The sequence below is a fragment of the Periplaneta americana genome, chromosome 7 (genome assembly GCF_040183065.1).
Source record: "Periplaneta americana isolate PAMFEO1 chromosome 7, P.americana_PAMFEO1_priV1, whole genome shotgun sequence".
Taxonomy (NCBI): Eukaryota; Metazoa; Arthropoda; class Insecta; order Blattodea; family Blattidae; genus Periplaneta; species Periplaneta americana.
In genome coordinates, this window is record NC_091123.1 from 147,522,392 (window position 1) to 147,543,481 (window position 21,090).

Below are 21,090 nucleotides of genomic sequence, written 5' to 3' on the forward strand. Positions count from 1 at the left end.
TCTTTCATAGCACTTATTTTATTTCACCAAAAAAGAGAATCACTATTCACAGAAAAATGCGAAGTGTCTCTTCCCCATAATTCAGTGGGTAGGAAAAAGGTAATTGTCATTTATATGCAGAGAACCAACAAATTAAGCCTAGATAATGTTGAAGACAGACAGTTCTTTATTTAACAACTCACTTCAACTACAGATGCTATTCAGTCAGTGAAATGGTATTGCAATAATGGAGCAATGATGGAATGAGAATGGCAGGGGAAACAGCCATTCGGAAAAAGAATTGCCCCACAGCTGCTTTCCACTAGAGGAATGGAACCCATTCCCTCGCATATGTGCAACTTGGAGTGGAAGGAGTTAGTCGAATGTAACTACACACACAATTACCTCACTTGAATTCTGTTATCTATCTACAATTTTTGAGCTTATTAATATACAAATAAAAAGAGAGTTTTTAAAATAAACAGTTCTGTATGTACTCTTTCCTCAGTGTACCAAATCAATACATTCTCCAATTTAGCTTCAACACTCAGATTTATTCTACAGAACAATCAAATGAACACAAACGATGGCACTGTTGCAAAATTTGTACTATCATACTAATCTGTTTAGAGTGTGCGCTCTGTCCATATCAAAATCGTGAGTAGGAATTCAACGTCGCTGAAACAAACGGCGTTTCGTGGGGTTTATAAACATTTACCAAAAATTGAAAATAAATAGCTTTTAAAAATCTGCAAAAAACAATATCAAATCAACAAAATAATAGTGTTGGCCACTGATTTCACTGAGACTCGCCCTTCTTGTGCTCCAGAAGTACACGTTGCCTCATCTCAATCTTATCTGTCCACAGCACAGCAGCCTGTGGGTTCATGGGGCTGTCGTTATTGGGCTCTGTAAGCAAACACACACACATCAGCAATAAACATAGAAGCAAGACGTTTCATTCAAGCTATCCATTATCACCTGCTTTACAATTAGTTTAGTTCCAAATATTTTTCGTGTGTTCCAGAGACAAATGTAGGTTTCAAACCTAAAAGATATAAATAATTTCGAGGGAAAAATTGTTCCAAGCCGGGTATCGAACCCGGGACCTTTGGTTAAACGTACCAACGCTCTCCCAACTGAGCTACCCGAGAACTCTACCAGACACCGATCCAATTTTTCCCTCTATATCCACAGACCTCAAAGTGGGCTGACAACCATCAAGCAACCAACATTGAGTGCACACTAACTCTGTGTGACTTAAATTGTGGTTTTCTGTTAACAAACAGTGACGTGTATTATGCAATGTTGGTTGCTTGACAGTTGTCAGCCCACTTTGAGGTCTGTGGATATAGAGGGAAAAAAATTGGATCGGTGTCTGGTAGAGTTCTCGGGTAGCTCAGTTGGGAGAGCGCTGGTACGTTTAACCAAAGGTCCTGGGTTCGATAGCTGGCCCCGGAACAATTTTTCCCTCGAAATTATTCGAATCAACTTTACAGGGAGTTATACCTGAAAGCCTGATTTGCTAAAAGATATATTTAAGTTGGTAATAATGTCAATAGCTCTGCATATTTAATGTCTTTGCTACAATTAACGGTTTTACAAAATTTCCATCCGAAACTGTGTCATCAAAACTAGTAAACTCAAATCATGTGTTGATTTGTGTTTTTCTCTAGTTTTAAAATAATTGCAAGTTTCTAGTTTATGTAAGTTATCTCAGTTTTGTTAATTAACTAGGATATAATTATGACACTTAATCTTAAGTTTACCTCTAATTGAGGTTCTGGCCGATATGTACATCTATTATCATGCAGTGTACATCTCACTTGATATGTCAAAGAACAAGTATGCATCTGAAATCTGACTAGTGGAATATGTAGCTAATCAGCGATTGTATGCAATGGAGGGGGAAAGGAACTGGCCACCCTACCCCATTATTTCCTGGCCTAGTTGCCTTATGAGTAATGCCTTATTGGTGTCACTTATGAGGTTCAAACCTGTCTTCAGACAGTCGACTGAACAACAACAATCTTAAGTTTAGGTTCACTTATTTAAATTTTGTGTGACTGTAGCCCGTGTATCATTTTGTGTTTACTTAATATTTTTTATAATTTGACTTTTCCTGGTATAGAATATGTTTATCTGGTGGTTTGAAGAGGATTCGATCCTGGGCCCACAAATTTTGCAGTCAGGCACACTGACTACTACTCCAAAGCAGTGAACTATAGTCATTGTTCAGAACCTACCCCATTTGTAAGGTTAAGTACTTAATTATTGACAAAATTTGTGCTTCATTGGCTGGTCATGATAATATCTTTGAAAAATATTGGAGTGCAAGAGGTCAAATGACTTTATTGTCAAACGCCTGGCATTAGAAAACAACAACTTAACTATTGAGGAAGTTGTAAGAACTTTAAATTATGTCCCAACTAATCTTCTTTCATACAATCATGCAAAAGGTTAGAGATTGAACAACAAGTAAAATTAAGTTTCAATGCAAAGTCACAGTTCGTTTCAATCATAAGTATCGTGCATTCTTATATTTTCAATTCTCTATGAACAGTAGTAGCGCTCCTTTTCACAATACACACACATTCATTCAGAAATTTCTAAGTGTACAATACTCAGTGAAAGAGTGAATTAAGAGTAACTATTTTTTAAGTGATTGGAACTGCTGGAGGAGGTTAAGTTACAGATTTACCTCCCAAGAGAGATTGAATGGACAGCAGGATCGTCCGCACATCATACAAAGCTGACCACTTCTCCTTCAAAATGTCGAGGCAGATGTTGCCAAACTGATCCACATTCGGGTGGAAAATCGAGCTGACGAATTTTACTACTGGAGCACTGAATGGGTAACTGTGGGGGAACTCCAAGCACAGCTTGAACGTCAGGTCTTCGTACACCTGCAACAGAACAATTTGTCATAGTATTGCCAACAAGTACCAATTAGTGTTACATGCAGTGCTGTCATTGGGGGTCATATGGCATATGGCAACCTACGATATTGTAATGAAAATTCTGTTCAGATGGAGCCATACAGCATATGGGTGCCTCAGTTTCGTACACAGAGATCTGTATTGATTTTAGAACATCTCTTGCTATTCCTAATATGCCTTTTTTTTTTCCGAGGAGGACCAGCAGGGAAGCAACACAGCCTTAGGCTTAGGTGCAACCTACTTATGCTAGAATAATTGTTATAAAGTCCATTAGGATCACTCTTCAAGCGCATGATTCACTGCATGGTGTCATCATATTGATTCAGCCATAGCATTCAGTTCTGACTGGAGACCTGATCCTTCGCCTGCCTGTGTTGTTCTGCGGCCTCCTCAGATTGATGGCATCTGTTCGCAATTCATGTGCCTGAATCTGCTGCATCCTCAACCAGAAGAACATGCCACAGTTGATTCTGTGAATCACCAAGTGTCATCTATCCGAGGGAGCTAAACTACTCCTGGATGCACCCAGTCCACACTGAAGCCCCTGTGGCTTCGCTGGATATGTGCAGCTCCCTTAGACAGATGTCACCTATAAGCAGATCCTGGAACCACATCCGCCATGTCCTCCTGGTCGACCTGTAAACTATTAAGATTAATGAAATGATACTAATGAAGGCGAAATGAGTCCAAGATCCAACACAGAAAGTTACCCAGCAATTTTGCTTAGAGTGGTTGAAGAAAACATCAGAAAAAACCCCAACCAGGATTTGAACTTGGGCCCGCTTGTTTCATGGCCAAGAAGGCTAACCATTACTCCACAGTGGTGGACTAATATACCTTACTTTGTTGTCCATAAACGTAAATCGTTGTTCCTGCAATAACTCCTGCAATAACTTCCTAACTCAGTAGGAAGAAAAAACACATTCCTCCTATGGCAGTAGTACAAAGGTGATTGTGAATTCTTACATTTTCGAAGGAAAGAAATATAATTAGATATAGGAGATTTTATTATTTGCTCTATCACTATTTAAGTTATTTAATAGAGCAAACATCTGAAAATCGATAAACCTGTCACATAGAAGTTATTGCAGGAACAATGACAAAATGGTCCACCTCTACAGCAGTGGAATCCAGAACCATACATAAAAGAATAGTCGAAAAACACCGAAGTTTTGCAGATTCACGCTCCAGGATTCATAAAGACAAGTGTGCATCTACTGAGAGATCTTCATAGATCTTCTTTCAATCAAGTTTGTTTTAAAATTAAAAGCCAAAGCAAAATAATTTCTTTACTATAAAAACATCGATTAAATGATGGTTGAAGAGATAGAGAAAAGAAAGTAAAATAAATTTCTAACAAGAGAATTCTAATGAACTCATGAACATAGTACGCCTATGATTTATTTACATAATCACAATAATATATTCACCTGTGATTGAGGTTCTGGCTGATATGTACGTCTATTATCAGCTGTATATCACACTTGACAATATGTCAAAGAAAAAACAATAGTTTTTCAACATCTGAAGTCTGACTAGTACACTTAATCAGGGATGTATGAAATGGAGAGGAAAGGAACTGGCCACCCTAACCCATTATCTCATGGCTTAGTTGCCTCATGAGTGATGCTTTATTGGTTTCACTTATATGGTTCCAACCTGTTTTCGGGCACTTGACTAAACAACAATATATTTACAATTTTCACATGCAACCACATAAAATTTCTACAAGCTTACTTTCAACCCTGATCACATATATAACAGATTGGCCATCTCCATGTTAAAAACGGTAACATGTGGAAGAGAACAACCACCAGAATCCTCACCGTCAATTGAGAACGACTGCTATATGGCAGCATAGTGAAATTAATCAACGTTGTTGCCATCAAAGCTACAAGGCTGAGCAATCTGTTATATATGCGATCAGGACTTTCAATCAAGATAAGACGCATGCTATTGATCGATCATTAAGTACTGTTGCTAGTGCTACTTTTGTGTTTCCGTACCTCGTACAAAAATATATGTAATTGGACTAGTGGCTTGTGCAGCAAATGCTGCAAACTAAGTTCATTAGATGTTCAAATAAACATTTTTCAGATTTATTTTCAATGAAGAATACCAGACATTCGGAAAGTTATTTGCTTCCATAACAATGAAAGATACTCTCTCTCGAGCCAATACTGAAGAGAACCACGCATATAAATAACTACACCACACTGCCATTAAATATATGAAAAAGACCCAACCCCACTTGATTAATAATTATAAAAATATTATTATCTTACGTAAGTTTTATAGCTTTCAGTAACATATACTATATAGCCGCCACTCAGTAAAATATAGAAATCAAAATCTAATTTAAGTTATTCTCTACATCTACTTATATAACCCCAAAACGTTTCACTTTCATATCATCAATATAGCATTAATATGTATAATTAATGGAAAATAGTCACATCATGGCATTAACTACAATAATATTTCATTTCTAATGGTAATAATGTCACCAAACCACCTCAAGTTTTGTAGTTTTTAATATCCAATACACAGCTGTACCCAGATAATTACACACCACAGAATCGAACCTGTAAATTACTTTTAGTAAGTTAAGTTTTTAATAACCAATTTGAGCTCTAAATATGTCAGCATTCTTGCGGATCATGGCCTTCGTGTAATACCCTTCCTTTACAAAAAAGCAAAGGGAATATCAAGTCAGCTGTGAATGCTATTAGCTAGTTCTCAAAACTGACGACAGATGGATTTTGGAAAATTATGTTTAAAAACTGACATTTCACTGAAAACTACTATTTTTCCGAAAAACTTTGAGTTCCAAGCTTCAAAATGAGGGGTCATTTATTAAAATCCGTTCAGCCGTTTACCCGTAATTTCCATTAACAGTTCAAATTATATATATATATATATATATATATATAGATAATTTGAAACAGGTTAGAAATTTTGCTAAAAAGGTGATGAAAATTTGCAAATCCATTCAAATTTCTCCTTAAAACGGGAATTAATTACATTGTTTTTATGGTAGTTCTTCCAGAACTTCTGAAACCATTATCCAAAAACAGGAATGTCGAAACGAATTTATTTTACTACAGTTATCAAAATGCGCAGGTGGACAAAACTCGTACAATCAGAAAGAAACTAATTAAACACTGTGTTGTTGGCGTGGTTCAATGTATGATGGATGAAAACACGGTCAAACACTGTCCCTGTCTTAAAAGACAGTCTCTCATTGGATTAAAGACTTAGCAGTGCAGCGATTTTGTTCTGCAAATTGACGAATCTACACTGGATGACAGGAATATGAATATTAAGGTAATTCTACAGACGAGCTAGATCAAAGGAGGCACTATTTTTTAAAACTCGGTCCAATCTCGCTCTGTTCCTCTTTCTCTCTTTTTCCCTTCCTCGCACAATCTCTCTTTTTTTCCTTCTAATGACTTTGCTGACGCTAGGACTTGATCTGTCGAACTTGCCAACGAAACGCAGGCACAGTATTTGCTAATGTTTTAGACCACTCGGCTACCGAGACGACTTGCTGGAAGAAGGGAAAATTAATCTACTTATGTTCAATGGAGACTACCATAATGTACTGCAGCAATGTAATGTGTGACGTTGAACACATCTTTAAATGTATTTTACAGTGCTATGTTCACAGGTGAGTGTTATTTTATGCTAAATAGGCGTGTGTTAAGCTAAATACGTGAGTGTCGAATGCAAATTTCATTTGCAGGCAGTGATCCACTGGGACAGGGAGCAGACAGTAGACAGAGTAGCTGCCGTATGGCGAGGGTGGGAATAACTTCCCCTACTGGCGTTCTGTTCTTTGCGATTTATCCATAATCACTTTTGTGAGAACTCACTGTGCCTTTGGGACCAGAAATTGTGCCTATCCACTTGAAGAGAGATTCTCCCTCTGGAAACGCTGACACACTTCTATCTTTGTTGATCTGAAAGAGAGAATTAAGCGTTAATGTTTATTCAGCTTATAATACCTGAAAAGGGATAATTTTAGTATACGGATTCCACATGACAATTATATCTTAAAATACTAAAAAGAGCAGATCTGTCTGCGTTTGTCGAATGCGCATCATGCTTACGAAAAGGCACTTTTTAGTGCCAATAATTTATTTTGTGTGCACAAAGTTGTAATTTTGAAGTAAGAGGGAAAGGAAGGAATCAGTGTTCCGAAATTTATCCAATACTTGTTACGGCTAATCCCTCATCAAATCCCACGTAACCTTGTCACTGAAAATGAAGCTACTTATCACTAAATTGAAAGAAGGGTACAAGAAAAACAGTTTCCTGGTAAGAACGACACATGTGAACGTCAGGTCCATTGTCCATTACGTTCGAAAAGAATATCAGTTTTCCATCATGCATTTTAAAACTGTACACTTTCCTAACCATATAGCTTACTGAAGTAGCTACTTTCTAGCCCTACTTTTTTTCTTATTACATAAATCTCAAACGGTATTTTCATCCCCTAAGGTACTACTACATTCATGCAAACTACGAAGTCTTAATTGTTATATAAATCACTACAACACATGCCATACGAACCATTAATTCCATCAGCTCCTTCTGCAACCTAGAAGAGGGGAAGAATTGCACATTACTCGAATGAAAGGTTTAATCAAACATATTTGTGAAGTCAAACACACGTACCACATATCTCGTTTGTAGTTTACAAGTATATTAAGTTAATAAGAAAGCAGGATTCGTGATTTTATTATACGAAATGGAAATGTACCACAAAACGAACATTACACTGAAAATTTTGAAGTCGAGGGCCATCTTTATTGCCCTATCGTTAGTTATTATGTATTACTTGCCTCTTCGTTACTGCATGATTATCCTGAGAAACGTTTTGTGTTTCTTCGTCTGTTTTCACAGTAAATGTTGAACTAGTCATGAGGGGATTAATATTTTGAGCCATTATGAAAATAAATTACCGTTACACACAACAGTTCAAAAGAAGCAATTTCGCCAACAGTAATTTAAATGCGATATTAACCAATCAATGACCTTCGTCCCAACTCATGATCCGACCAATCAGAATACCCATTTATTTCCATTTCCGATTCCGTTTACGGGAGCACCAACAATAAGTGGTATATATGTTTTCCCTAAGGAAATAAGTGCAGGGAAATTTATGTATATTCCTCAAGAGGTATATACGCAGGGTATATCACTATTATAACGTCTTTGGGTATATCTCGTGATCTGGGTTCGGGTTCAGGTTCAGGCCCATATGAGATCAAGGCTTCAAGTCAAAGAAATACCACCTTGATTAAACAGTACTGTACAGTACCGACATACCCCACCCCCTGGGGCATACCAAAGAGAGATAACTCGAAAAAGATAATATAGCAAAGTATAATAATTCATGGGATTTGTACGTTTTGAGACCTGAAGAATCCAAAAAGAAAAAAATGAGTAATTTACATAGAGCCATAGAAAAAAAAAAAAAAGACTCCATAACATACACATTATACTAGGGCTGGGCAGCAAGAGCGGATTCTACTCTCTCACAGGGAGCTATATGACTTCGCTTCAATCCCTTTCTTCCCCGCCGAACACCGCGCAGCGTTGATTCAGTTACGGATGAATATTAAGCGTCCCCGTTTAGAGTGTGGATCTGCTCCCGATGCCCAGCACTGCATTATACTTAATTTGAAAAACATACTTTTCTGAAACATGTTAAAATAAATATTCCTTTTTTTCATACCCCTCTATAGCTAACTTTTGTAAAGAGAGTTTCTTCGTAAAATTGAAAATATTCACCTGATATAAATGCAATAGGCCTATAATGTAGGTACTTTAACTCAATCTAGAATGTTTTGCTGGTTTCCATTTTGTATTCTGTGCTATCAGTATCTTGAGAGCTTTGCTTGTTCAGAGGAACCTTGCATCATTGGGGATTTATTACTTAAATAAATAAATTTATCCTCCACATGCTTTAAATATTAAATATGATTGTCTATTATGTAAGTTTTTCCTATTATACATATTGGTACCGTTACGATGGAAATAGTTTTCAGCTGGATCAGGAAGTTCTAATGCCTAAATAAAATTTAACAGACTTCACTCAAAAGGGAGAAAACAGTACCTCCATTCTAAGTTTATATAGAATATTTGAGTCCAGTTATTTTTTTATTCTTGAGGAGAAAAAAGGCTTCGAGATCTAAGACTGTCACGAGGACAATTTAATTATCTAGGAGACTTAAAGTCAGTTTCTGGAATCTGTAGAGTATAGGAGACGAAACAAATCCTCTGTGCAAGTGGTGAGTGGAGGGGGCCAGTCCAATGACAGCTCTGGGGGAAGCATTGCTTGAAGGTAGGAGCGACTGCAGAGAAGGGGTTATTTCTATCTGAATTCAACTGCAGTTAAAATGTCACACTATCAGTAAGCTTACCTATCACTTTCTGCCATGCGCATCCGATGCATCCCATGCTGATAGGCTCCGCCCATTTGTTTCTCATCGGCTCCACCCAGATGCACTGTCTTACTCTACAGATTCCAGAAACGGAGTTTAAATTCTTAGCATTCTACAGGATAAGATGATGAAAGGCTATATAATTATTAATGTATATTTTGAACCAACTGTGATTTCCCAATGGCCGTGGGTATACCATTATGGTGCCATGCACATTTGGATCGGTTTCACAGTACCCAAAGCTTCGAGGCAGAGGAAAGCAGTCCACACCTGTGGAGTAGGCCCAACGGTTAGCGCGTCTGGCCGCAAAACCAGGTGCCCCGTGTTCGAATCCCATTTGAGGCAAGTTACCTGTTGAGGTTTTATCGGGGTTTTCCCTCAACCCAAATTGAGCAAATGTTGGGTAACTCGGTGTTGGACTCTGGACTTATTTCACTGGCATTATCACCTTCATCTCATTCAGACGCTAAAAAACCTAAGGTGTTATTACACAGCGTCGTAAATAACCTACTTAAAAAAAAAAACAGGAAAGCAATTTACCATCAAAAGCAATTATATTGACAATATATTTCTGGTCTCGCTCACCATTCAAGAGCAATCAATAATTTACAGGTAACAGAAATAAAGTAATTAGTATCTTGGGGCATTCAACAAAAGACTATTCCTCCATCTGCAAATCCTTCACATTAGACACAAAGTTCTTTAGAGATTTATGTAACTCTATCCATTTTTCAAAACCCATACTCCTAACAAAATTCAAACATTGTATAAAGTAGGCCTACTAATCAAATGTTATATGACATACTGCTGCGAGATATGGAGGTTCACATCTGTCATCTCGAATGCCTGCACCAGATGTAGAACTATTACTGGACCAAATTACTACATAACCGGTACGTATTATCGAATTACACAACAAACTTTATATTCCACTTCAGTAAGTATGACACAAAAAATCTACAAACAAATTTCCTTCACCTTCTTCACGAACACCTCATCCACCGATATTAGTAACAACAATCAGATACACAATAATAACTATTGTCAAGTATATTCAAATACTTTCCCACTTCTCCAACCATTGAACATAATTCTTACAGTTTCTTCTCCATTGGCAGAGAAACGGCCAACTAACATAAATATTATTATTTATCCAATATTTCATAATATTGATACCGTACTTCTTGAAAAAAAGGCAAGGGTCATAAATAGGACTACCAGATAGGTACTCATGAGTGAAAAACGTAACTGATTCAAAAAGCAGGACAAAAGTAGAAAACGAACAATTAAATTAGTTTCGAGTGAATCTGATTGTGAAATTCGTCTGAACAAAAAGTGCTAAGCTTGCAGAAAGGAGACAGAATAAGCGTACGATAATGAAAAAACTATGGTGAAGTGTAAAACTATACCCAATAATGTTCACCAAGAAGCATTCAGAACAAAATTTAAGAGGTGATTCTACATGTTAAATAATATACCAATACTTTTATTACACTTTTCCTTCAATGAAGCACCGTTAAGCAAATGGCTGATTGCTATATAAGCAGATAGGTAACAGTTAATGTCTTGAATTTTTTTTTTCTTTGCAAATTAAACAGTTTAGCCATAAATTTAAATTGAATAATTGCGAAAATCGTTAAAATAAATCTTGCAATGCAGGCCACTGTTGTGTCCCATCAGCTGAGTACAGCAGAGGGGGAGGGGAAGGTAAGGAGTGCAGGCCGCGTTTGCTTGCAGTAGCCGTCATGTTGCCAAATGCTTCACAGAAACATAAAAATATCCTCTAAAACGGTGAATGTTAGAGAAAAAAACTTTAGATTTTTTAAATCTCTCCTCATGATCTATTACCAGTTTCATTTTGGTGCAGAAGTTACCATCCACTCTGTATAACTGATACAATTCGTGGTTATATCTTGTAGATACGTCATTTTCGCATATTGGACCATATATTTTTCAAATTATCTTAGTTTCAAATGTCTTTTTCACTGCCATATATTAATAGTGGTTTTACAAGGGTTTCATAAAGCTTGTATTTTGTTTTTCGATTAAGAAGCTTCGATTTTAAGGGTGCTATTCATAGACATTTCGCTAGCCTGGGCTACGAGCGTGCTAAACAGGATTCATATCATATCATATCACTGACATTGGTTTATGAATACGAAAAACGTTAGTTTGCTGCTCATCCAGTGAAAGCCCGCACTAAGAATGTCTATGAATACGGCCCAAAATGTCTTTATAGTACAGAATAGGTTTTATTGTCATTTTGTATTCTTCTATTAATTTTATGTACAACGGTATTTGTCATGAATTTCCGTCAATAGGTGATTTGTAGACTGAGAATTTATGTGCACTGTAAGCTGAAAGTGACATCTACTATAATTGGATAGACATGGTGTACATTACGGTTGACAAAGCGTGGTTTACAACATCACGAAGTTTAAATCTTTCAGTCACTATCTAATCGTACCTAAAAAAAAAGACAAAAGTCGCCTACTGAACTGCACACCGGTATATTACACGTGCAAGTTGCTGTTAGAGTGGTTATCAGGAGACACTGCACCTGAATGTGTTTTGTCTTTTTTACAGGCTTCTGTGATTGCATATGGGGGAGTGGTTAAATGTATATGAATTAGGAATACTACTTTATAGTGCATATAAATCCTCAATCTAATGATCTGTTTATAGGCCAGCTCTCTCGTCTGAACGAATTAGTCTTTCAGAGCAGATGAAATAAACTTCCAACATATTGGAAAGCCATTCATGTGTGTTGTGAGGTACCGTACAGGCACAGTCCAAACTATGCTGCATTGCTAAATAAGAAGAGGTCTGCTTGGTGTTCAATTGTGTGGAGGTAAAACAGTACAGCCACCCAAAGATTAATATACCAGTTATTCATACTCATTTAAGACACTTGGTATTCACCAATCCATCAATATATTTATTCCAATATTATCCGAATGCTAAATAACTGTGAAAACTAAAAGCACATTTAAATAATACATAAATATAATTTCTCATATATTTTAGTTAACAGATATATCACCGTGTTTTGGGCTGCAGTACAAAAACAAACTTTTCTGTTATGTTAATTCAACAAAATTTCTCGGCCTGTTCTGATGAAAATGTGTCCTGCACTTTAGGAATTATAACACAAGTCAATTAGATTGGGACTGTGAGGTAATAGGAAAATTAAGATGCATTATACAACTTAACATGCACTTTTCTATATTCTTAATATTATTAATGGAATGATTAAGTAACATTAAAAAATAAACAAACAAAAAACATGTAAAAACATCATCTAAAATTCTATACAATCAAATTTCTATACAAATGCAATTCAGTTAAGGCACACATTGCTTTATGCACAATTACGTCATTCAGAACCTACAGCCTTCCACAGCCCTGTGGAAAGGGCACAAATGTGAGTACATCGAAAGGTGGCTATGTGGGAAGCCAGTGCCAGCCAATCCTACCGTAAAACGCCTTGCGTAACTATCCGAGGTAGAAAGTAAACACAGGTACGAGGCACATTCAAGCAGTGACGGCACCAGCTTTCTTAAGTTTGAGGGTGATGGGCATTTTGGTTGGAAAAATTTAATCAAGGTGGGCTACCATCCTTTTTGTGTCTCAAACCAGTCAAATTGTTATGGGAATAGTATTACTGATCACGACAAATAATTGTACTTCCTTGCTTATGGAAGGTCCGGGGCTCGATCCCAAGGGTCAGCTCTTTTAACTTAAATTTTTCTTTCCAGGCGAATGCCAGGATAAAAATCTATTACAAAGGGCATAACCTTTCCAATGCTGTAACTCTCCATTTGTCCAGGAAGTATTAAAACTGTCTAAGTGCACTCCCCTCTTTTGAGGGGCAAAAGAGGTTGTAAAGCCAAATAGCATTAGTGGTAACCTATGATAAGGAGAAACATTCTTAAATATGTATATATTAGTACCTTACTACTTTACTACTTGCTCCCAACCTACATGTGAAGTAAAAATAAACAAGATGAAGCTAAAATGTAATGCAGTTGTAGCAAATTACAATATGAATATGCGAGAAATTGTGAGCTGATTATATATTAATGAGTGAATAGGGCTGGAAGTGTTCTGAAACAAATTTCAGCTGTGCTGTCAACATCTGCGTCGCATTGGAGGACATGGATGGCCACTAGCCCTTTGCAGCCCCTCTGCTGGTGCCTCCTGTATTTGAAGTAATAAAACCTCAAGAAAGTCTTACTGCTCTAATCCAGTACCGGTAATCACTTACAGACTTCAAAAGAAATGCACGTTTTAAGGTTTACAATTTCTAGGCGAACAATAGTCACATGACTAAAGCATTGACTTTCCATGCCAGAGACCTAGGTTCAAGCCATGGCTAATCAAAGTTGAATTTGTGATTGATAAGTACTGTGTTCGGGCAGGTTTTTGCGAGATACAACCATTTCTACTGTCAGCATTTCCGTATTTCACTTACTCATTATATATAAATATACCTTTTCCGTATTTTTTTTTTCTGGAATGATGGAGAAATAAAGTATTTGCAGAAAACCTGCTCCAAAAGCTTGCATCACAAATTTCAGAGCATACGTAGATAATTAAAAGACTGTTCATTTATCAATTATCATTACACTTCACGCCCATAAAAAATAAGTGCATTCAATTTCCATGTTGTCCATACCATAATGAATTCGTATTACATTTGTGGAGGAACAAAGAGCGTATTCCGAATCTCACTGGTGAGCAATCCGATGGCATCACGGTGTTCCGAATTCCACCGATGACGTCATTGATGCTCCACCGGTGTTGCACCGGTGCCATCAACTTGCAGAGATGGTGGCAGAATCCATCAGCCGCCATCAGTGAATCTGATTGGTTCTTGTATAGGGCGGGAATTAGCAGACGAATAATATCGTGCACTGTTGTGTCATGGCGGTGTGTTCTGCTGTATTGTTTGTAATGAACACAACGTAAAAACAATATGTTAATGGCTTATGAGCGAACATGTCAACGGACCCGTTATTACTACTGGTTCAAGAAATAAATTGTTTATGCTATCTTTTCTTTGAACGAGATGGGAGTACGAAAATTTCGCAAAATTTTGCTAGCGTAGCACAGACAACAACTTGTACAGTCGCCATAACAGCCATCGATCCTTCCAGCAGTTTTGTTCCTCATTTCGTTGCAACATGACGTCATTGATGCCACCGGAACGGTGAGATTTGGAATACGCTGAAAGACAGATTTGTGGACAATTTTTATTAATCATCCAGCTGTACGGACGCAAGGTTATTGATAACATGATTGCAAGCGACTGCTATATTCTCCCAATAGATGACATAGCAATAGTATAAAATAGGAATGATAATATATCTGAATAGCAACCACTGCAGTTTTCAATGTGTAGGTCATGATCCATTGATCCATGTTATTTATGCAGCTCTCGGTTAGAATAAATTTCTTTAGGATAAGTTAGGTTTGTTTACGTTTCTTTGGTTAACAAATTGGGTAGGCTCAGCTAGTAGCAGAGGGTAGCTTAGATAGCCGAAGTATTTAGCTTATGTAGATTGTATCGAAGAAGTATTGTAACATTATGTAGATGGAGTCAATTAGTGAGCTGGATAGGTTAGTTAGGTTAGATAGGTGGGTATAGTCATTATCGTTTCCATTATGTTGGCAGTATCGCTCTGTCAATGTTCCAATCAAAAACAATTTAAGATGTCATTATGCTTCACTACTATTCAGAGTGAACAATTGGTATGGAATAGGCCTATTGCTAATAACTTCTTAAATTTTAATTTTACAAAAAAAGTTTTATACAAAAGTGTTGGAGGTCAACCATACAATAATGTGATACCAGTATTCGGAAAAAGTCAGTTATTCAGGCATACAAGGTGTGACAGTTAATTTTATTTTTTCTAAATGGCACCCTATATTAAAATTTACATATTCCTAATCACCATTAAATTTCACGTACGAATGTATAGAAACTTTACCTATTCACCCATCCATTTCATGTTATTTACCTGTTTATTAAACTTGTTTTGTGGACTTCAAATTAGAGGCAATTAAGTATACTATGTAAAATCATGTTAAACCATAAAACTAAACACTATCACTAACAAAACTTGACAACAGATGCTCAAAATGAGAACCTATTCACAGCCAAACAATGTCCCAGTCTATCACGGAAACAGTTCAATGTTTTTCTCACAGTTACATGACTGAACTGTTTCATTTCATATCTGCAATAGACTGTTTTCATGATATACGCGGACATTGTTTGGCTGTGAATGGCTCTCATTTTGAGCATCTGAGGTAAAGTTTGGTTAGTCATAGAGTTTTGTTTAGTTTTATGGCCTAGTCAAAATGATTTTACAAATGTAAAGTTTCTTTCCAGCCATAAGCAGTGCTGACGAAGATCAGACGCTATGGACAGTACTCTATAACAGAGTCGCCAGTATGAAAGGATAATTCTGAGCCTTTGGCGCGAGACGAACTCGATAGCTCAGTGGTAGAGCGCCTGACCGGAGACCAGGAAATCGCAGGTTCGATTCCCACTCGAGGTTGTGAAATTTTTCTTTCATACCATGGCATGATTGTGACTATAATAGTATTTAATTCATGATTTTACATATTTATTTGTCTTAACTTTGAAGTCCACGAAAAAAGGTTAATAAATAGTTAAAAAAATATGAATCTGGTAAATGGATAACATTTCTATATATTCATACGTAAAATTTTATGGAGATTCGAAACATGTAAATTTTAATATAGGGTGCTATTTAAAAAAAATGAAGTTTACTGTCACACCCTTTATGCCTGAATAACTAACTTTTTTCGAACACAGATATCATATTGTATGGTTTATCTCCAACAGTTTTTGTATGAAACATTTTTTTGCAAAATTAAAATTTAAGAAGCTATTAGCAATATTCCAAACCTACTTATTGTTCACTGTGTATAAGAAAGTATACCATCAAGCGAGTTTAGGTGGATTTACAGCCATCAACAGGGCAATCTCCTCTTTAGTTGCATTTTAGTGTCGCCATAATGAAGCTCGTACAGCTGGATAATTACGTACTTCCGTTTTTTCTACCCACAATTTTAATAAATCTCAATTAGCACCATTTTGCACAATGGTATGGGACAAGATAATAGCATTACATGTGCATTCTTTTAAGGTTGTCATGCAAACATGACTAAGTACATTTTTTTCCAGTTTGACTGGCACTGATTGCCCACTGTTTTTAATTAAGTGACCAGACTGTGTTATCATAGAAACAAAGAGGAAAAACTGTTTTTGAATCTCTTTGTTTTACATATAAACTTGAAACAAATGTGGACACACATCCTTGTTGTAATGCAATTCTTGCATCCACATCTAAACAACTTGTTTTTAATACCTAAAAATTTACATATTATCACAGTTAGGATACGACAGGCACGCCTCCAGGGCAGTCGCACTAAATCTAAATGATTTAATTACTTCCCCGCTATATAACATAACAACCCACTACGATCCTGGTGACGTCCCTGAGTAAGGAGGAGTGAACTGACAAAGACGTGCAGTGATGACAATACATATCTAATGTAGTGACTCGGCCATCCAGCACAGGTCACGGCTTTGCTAGGGAACTTGAAGAAAAGTAGTTTGCCGTAAAGATACAGACAGGTAAATCATAATACCCGAGGCCACGACTCTCAACACACGAAGTATTGTCTTGCTGTGTGCAACCAACATCAGGAAAACTGTTGATTTTAAAAGAACTAAAATAAAATTACGAACAGTGAAGGGAGAGGGGGTTATGGAGTTTCAAAATCTTGTTAATCTAATAAAATGGTGTAGTGTTTGTTCGAAATGCAGTGGCATGACCACATATGTTCCTCTCTTCATAATATGTGTAATAGGAACTAGTAGTCCTTGAAATGCATTTCCTGTGATGGAATATTTATTCCAGTATAACACCCTTGAAGTGCTTTCCGATTTAAATTAATTCCTTATACACAGGGCCCCAGTGTACTTTCAGTTTCCTTCTTGTTACACGAAACTTTATCAGTACGTCTGTGTCTATCAGGGGAAGTCGCGATGCAGAAACTCGATATTTCAATGAAACCCAATCAAGTTGTAGGGTTTGAACAGAAGACTTAAACACATCTACGCTATTGATGTGGACGGTCTGTCTTTAAAAGACAGTGTTGTCGTCAGGCTGCATGACTGACTTACAGTGGTCTAATGAATAGCGTAATATGGAGTGAGTAGGGACGAATTTTTACTATTTTTTATTTCTTTGTGTCAAAGAATAAATATAATAATCAGAGTGTTTACTTGTTCACTCGTTATGCAGAAAAACAGAAACACTCTTATTATTATATTTAGTTTTTGACAAAGAAATAAAAAAAATAGTAAAAATTCGCCCTATTCATCCTTGCATCTCTATTCACCCCATATTATGCCAGAATACCGAGAGAACCATGGTTCGTATCTCTGTAATAACTTTTTAAAACAGTGTTGTCATGACTGTCCATCGCAGTAGCCTAATGAACAGTATGCCAAGAGAGCCCTGGTTCGAATCTCTGTAATTCCAACTTCTTTTTCTCGTTTCTATATTTTCTGCTATAGAAAAAATTTGTATTATTGTGATATTAATACTGTTGTTGAATTTGGCACACATTTGTTGTAAATATTGGGCTATGAAAAGCACACATTGGTAAATGTGTTTTTTTAATCTCGTAAGGATTTTCTAAGGAAGATACTATTAAATTGCTTTGTGTAGAGTGTGGCATTGTATGGGGCAGAAACATGGCTATTACAATGAACTGTAGAGAAACGATTAGAAGCATTCGAAATGTGGATATGGAGAAGAATGGAGTGTTTGAAATGGACAGACTGAACAAGAAATGAAGCTGTGCTAGAAAGAATGGGTGAAGAAAGAATAATGCTGAAAATGATCAGAAAGAGAATAAGGAATTGGCTGGGCCACGGTTAAGAAGAAGCTATCTACTGAAGGATGCACTGGAAGGAATGGTGAACGGAAAAAAAATCAGATGATAAAACATTAAGATATATGGATCGTATGCGGAGACTAAGAGGAAGGCGAAAAATAGGGAAAATTGGAGAATGCTGAATTTGTAGTCAAAGTCTTGTCCTTTCGCAAAAGACTATGAATGAATGAATAAATGAAAATAATTGTGTTTAAACACGTCTGAAATTCAATAAAAAATATATTATGTTAATGCGAATTCAACAATAGAAAATAATAAAGAAAACGGCAAAGAAGAAAGTTGAAAATATATAGATTCGAACGACACTCTTAAATTCTAATTTACATCCTTATCCGTTAGACCACGTTAACTGGCTGCAAAGGAGTGCAACTAATAGCCCACAGAAAACACTGACAGTCCACACCTGAAAGGTAGGTGTGTTTTAGAGCACTCGTCGAACCTTACAGTCTGTTATAGGCTTTATTACGTATCTCGTTTTACACCGTGACTTCCTGTAAGTAGTTATTTTCCGCCGCACAATTCCTAGACCAATGGCAGAGTGGCTTCTGAATGGTCCACATTCAGTTCTTACATTGCGCAGCAATGCCTCCTTCACTTACTTTTACTGTATATTCAAGTCACGTGAGCCATAATGTACGTATATTTATTTTATCTTGTCTGGTGCTCACAAGGCAGTGTGGTGCAGTTCTTTGTGGATGTGGCTCGCAATGGCTACGGCGCCACCTTGCAGGAATCGCACAAAGTTGTCACCAGCCAGTGGCCCAAGGGCATACATGCCAGGTGGGGCTCGCACTGCTCTGTGAGTGTAGGGGTCCACGTCCACTGGATTGGAGCGACAGTCCACCGACTCTGTCGCACGAAGTCCCAGACTTAGTCCTGGGGGCAGGAAGTTGAGGTCGGGGCGCGAACCAATGAGCACGGCGACAACTGAGACCTGGTGCACTGAGACAGCATTATCAGATCCCACCACGCACACCTTGTGATCCGAGGAGATCTCCAGCACGCGGTGCTCAGCCAGCGCCGTGTAGCAGGGGTAGCTGGCACCACCGTCACCCATCATCTGGTGCACCTTGTGATACTCGGGGTACATGTTCTCGGGCAACTGCTTGCCCAGTGCGCCTGCTTTCTTGCGAAACACGTGCAAGATGGGCAGCGAGCGGAAGCGGGCTGCAATCACAGCGTCAGCTGCACTCAGCCCTGCCCCCACAATCAGCACGGGGTCACAGCGTGGCTCTGTGGGCACTCCTGTAAACACATTCACCAAATTCATTCTATGCCAATTTTGTAATACGAGTAGCAAATGGATTTATTTAACCACTAGCCGTACCTGTGTGCTCCGCTGCACCTGTTAGAAATAAATATAAAGTAATTATATAATTAAAATAGGACATTTGATCCAGGGAACATTCGTGTTTGATAGAAGGATAAATCGTTTATTATGTTACTTAATTTAAATTGAATTAAAAAATTAAAATGCGATCATTTTGATCCAGAGACCACTCATTTGGTCATAAAAATTAGTTTTGGAAATACAGGAAACGAATATACAGAATAGCCTATCAAGTTTTCTGTGCATAAGAAGCTATTTTAATCTTACCTGTCCTCGATTCACTCAAAAGTTACTGTGATAACATCATAGCATTATGTCCATCTAGAGAAACTACACTTTCCAATGGTGAATTAATAATTAATTATACAAATCGGTTAATTTAGCTTCCGATATTACTTCATAGAAACGCAGAAACATTATCTGTAGGATATCTTTCATAGCTTTCGATTGTTGCTGTCCAAGGCCCCTTATAGAAGAAGTCATTTGTTTTTTAATTCATTACAAGGCCTTATGTGGCAGTTATTTTAATTTTAAAACTCATTTATCTCATTAAATATCAGTCGTATCAAAATTTTTCAAAGAATAAAACTTATCGGAAATGATTTTTAAAGAAATTTTTGTTATGTAACATTTTTCATAAAAATCAATAATAAGTGAGATATTTCGATTTATTTAATTCAGGCCCCCTTATAATCCCCCTTTTAAATAATGTATTTTGAATGCCATATAGCCTATAATCTAAGTTACAACGAACTTAATTTATATTCCAATTTTCATCGAAATCCGTTCAGACATTATCGCGTGAAAAGGTAACAAACATACAGACAGACATACAAACAAAAATTTCAAAAAAGCGATTTTCGGTTTCAGGGTGGTTAATTATATATGTTAGGACCAATTATTTTTGGAAAATCGAAAATTACCAGAAAAATTTCGGCTACAGATTTATTATTAATATAGATTACAACATTATTTATATTATTTATTACCTCATCAAGATAATTTATTTATACAGCATAGTTGGAAAAGTGACAACATTGCACTTCTCGCCAAAAAGGTATTATCAGCTATCATCGGCGACAAGCTGCGAGCTTTGAATCTAGCACAAAGAATACCGACAGGCTTTTTAGTTCTTCCAAAGATCAAGGTTCAGATCTATATGTTAACGCAAAGAAGACAAACAGGCTTTTAAGTCTTTCCGCGCCAATCACTTTGTTTTCCATTGGTCAAAGTTTAATCACTGCATGTTGCCAGCAATTTCTTTCCACTTCAACTAAGATCCATGATTTTCGGTCATATGAGACCAGCCATTCAGGTGGATCCATTATGAAATATGTACTGTATTTGAACTTTTCGAAGAAGACATGCAGGGATAATAACACATTTT

General features: G+C 36.9%; 2 protein-coding genes across 6 annotated transcripts in view; both read right to left on the reverse strand.

The window, feature by feature from the left end:
• Positions 1–148: 148 nt before the first annotated feature.
• vih (ubiquitin conjugating enzyme vih) lies at positions 149–7,970 on the reverse strand. The gene is made up of 5 exons (XM_069831518.1): positions 7,766–7,970; positions 7,494–7,521; positions 6,794–6,880; positions 2,681–2,885; positions 149–888 (listed from the first exon to the last, which is right to left on the reverse strand). The coding sequence occupies exons 1-5, from the start codon at positions 7,867–7,869 to the stop codon at positions 779–781; spliced, it is 534 nt and encodes a 177-aa protein (XP_069687619.1). The 5' UTR covers positions 7,870–7,970; the 3' UTR covers positions 149–778.
• A 4,315-nt stretch (positions 7,971–12,285) lies between these two features.
• The window catches only part of LOC138703560 (oxidative stress-induced growth inhibitor 1-like), a 113,118-nt gene continuing 104,313 nt past the window's right edge, over positions 12,286–21,090 (reverse strand). For all 5 annotated transcript variants that reach the window (XM_069831529.1, XM_069831525.1, XM_069831526.1 and 2 more), the window contains one exon: positions 12,286–19,618. In XM_069831529.1, coding sequence (XP_069687630.1) covers positions 19,038–19,618 — 581 coding nt within the window. In that variant the 3' untranslated portion in view covers positions 12,286–19,037. The remainder of the gene's footprint in view (positions 19,619–21,090) is intronic.

Bases quoted from the DNA above. Each gene is read 5' to 3' on its own strand.
- vih (XM_069831518.1), bottom strand. From the start codon at position 7,869: ATGGCTCAAAATATTAATCCCCTCATGACTAGTTCAACATTTACTGTG. The intron at 7,522-7,765 runs GCAAGTAATACA...CCCCTCTTCTAG, and splicing joins AATCATGCAGTAACGAAGAG to GTTGCAGAAGGAGCTGATGG. The intron at 2,886-6,793 runs GTGAGTTCTCAC...GTTCTGTTGCAG, and splicing joins TTTCTGGTCCCAAAGGCACA to GTGTACGAAGACCTGACGTT.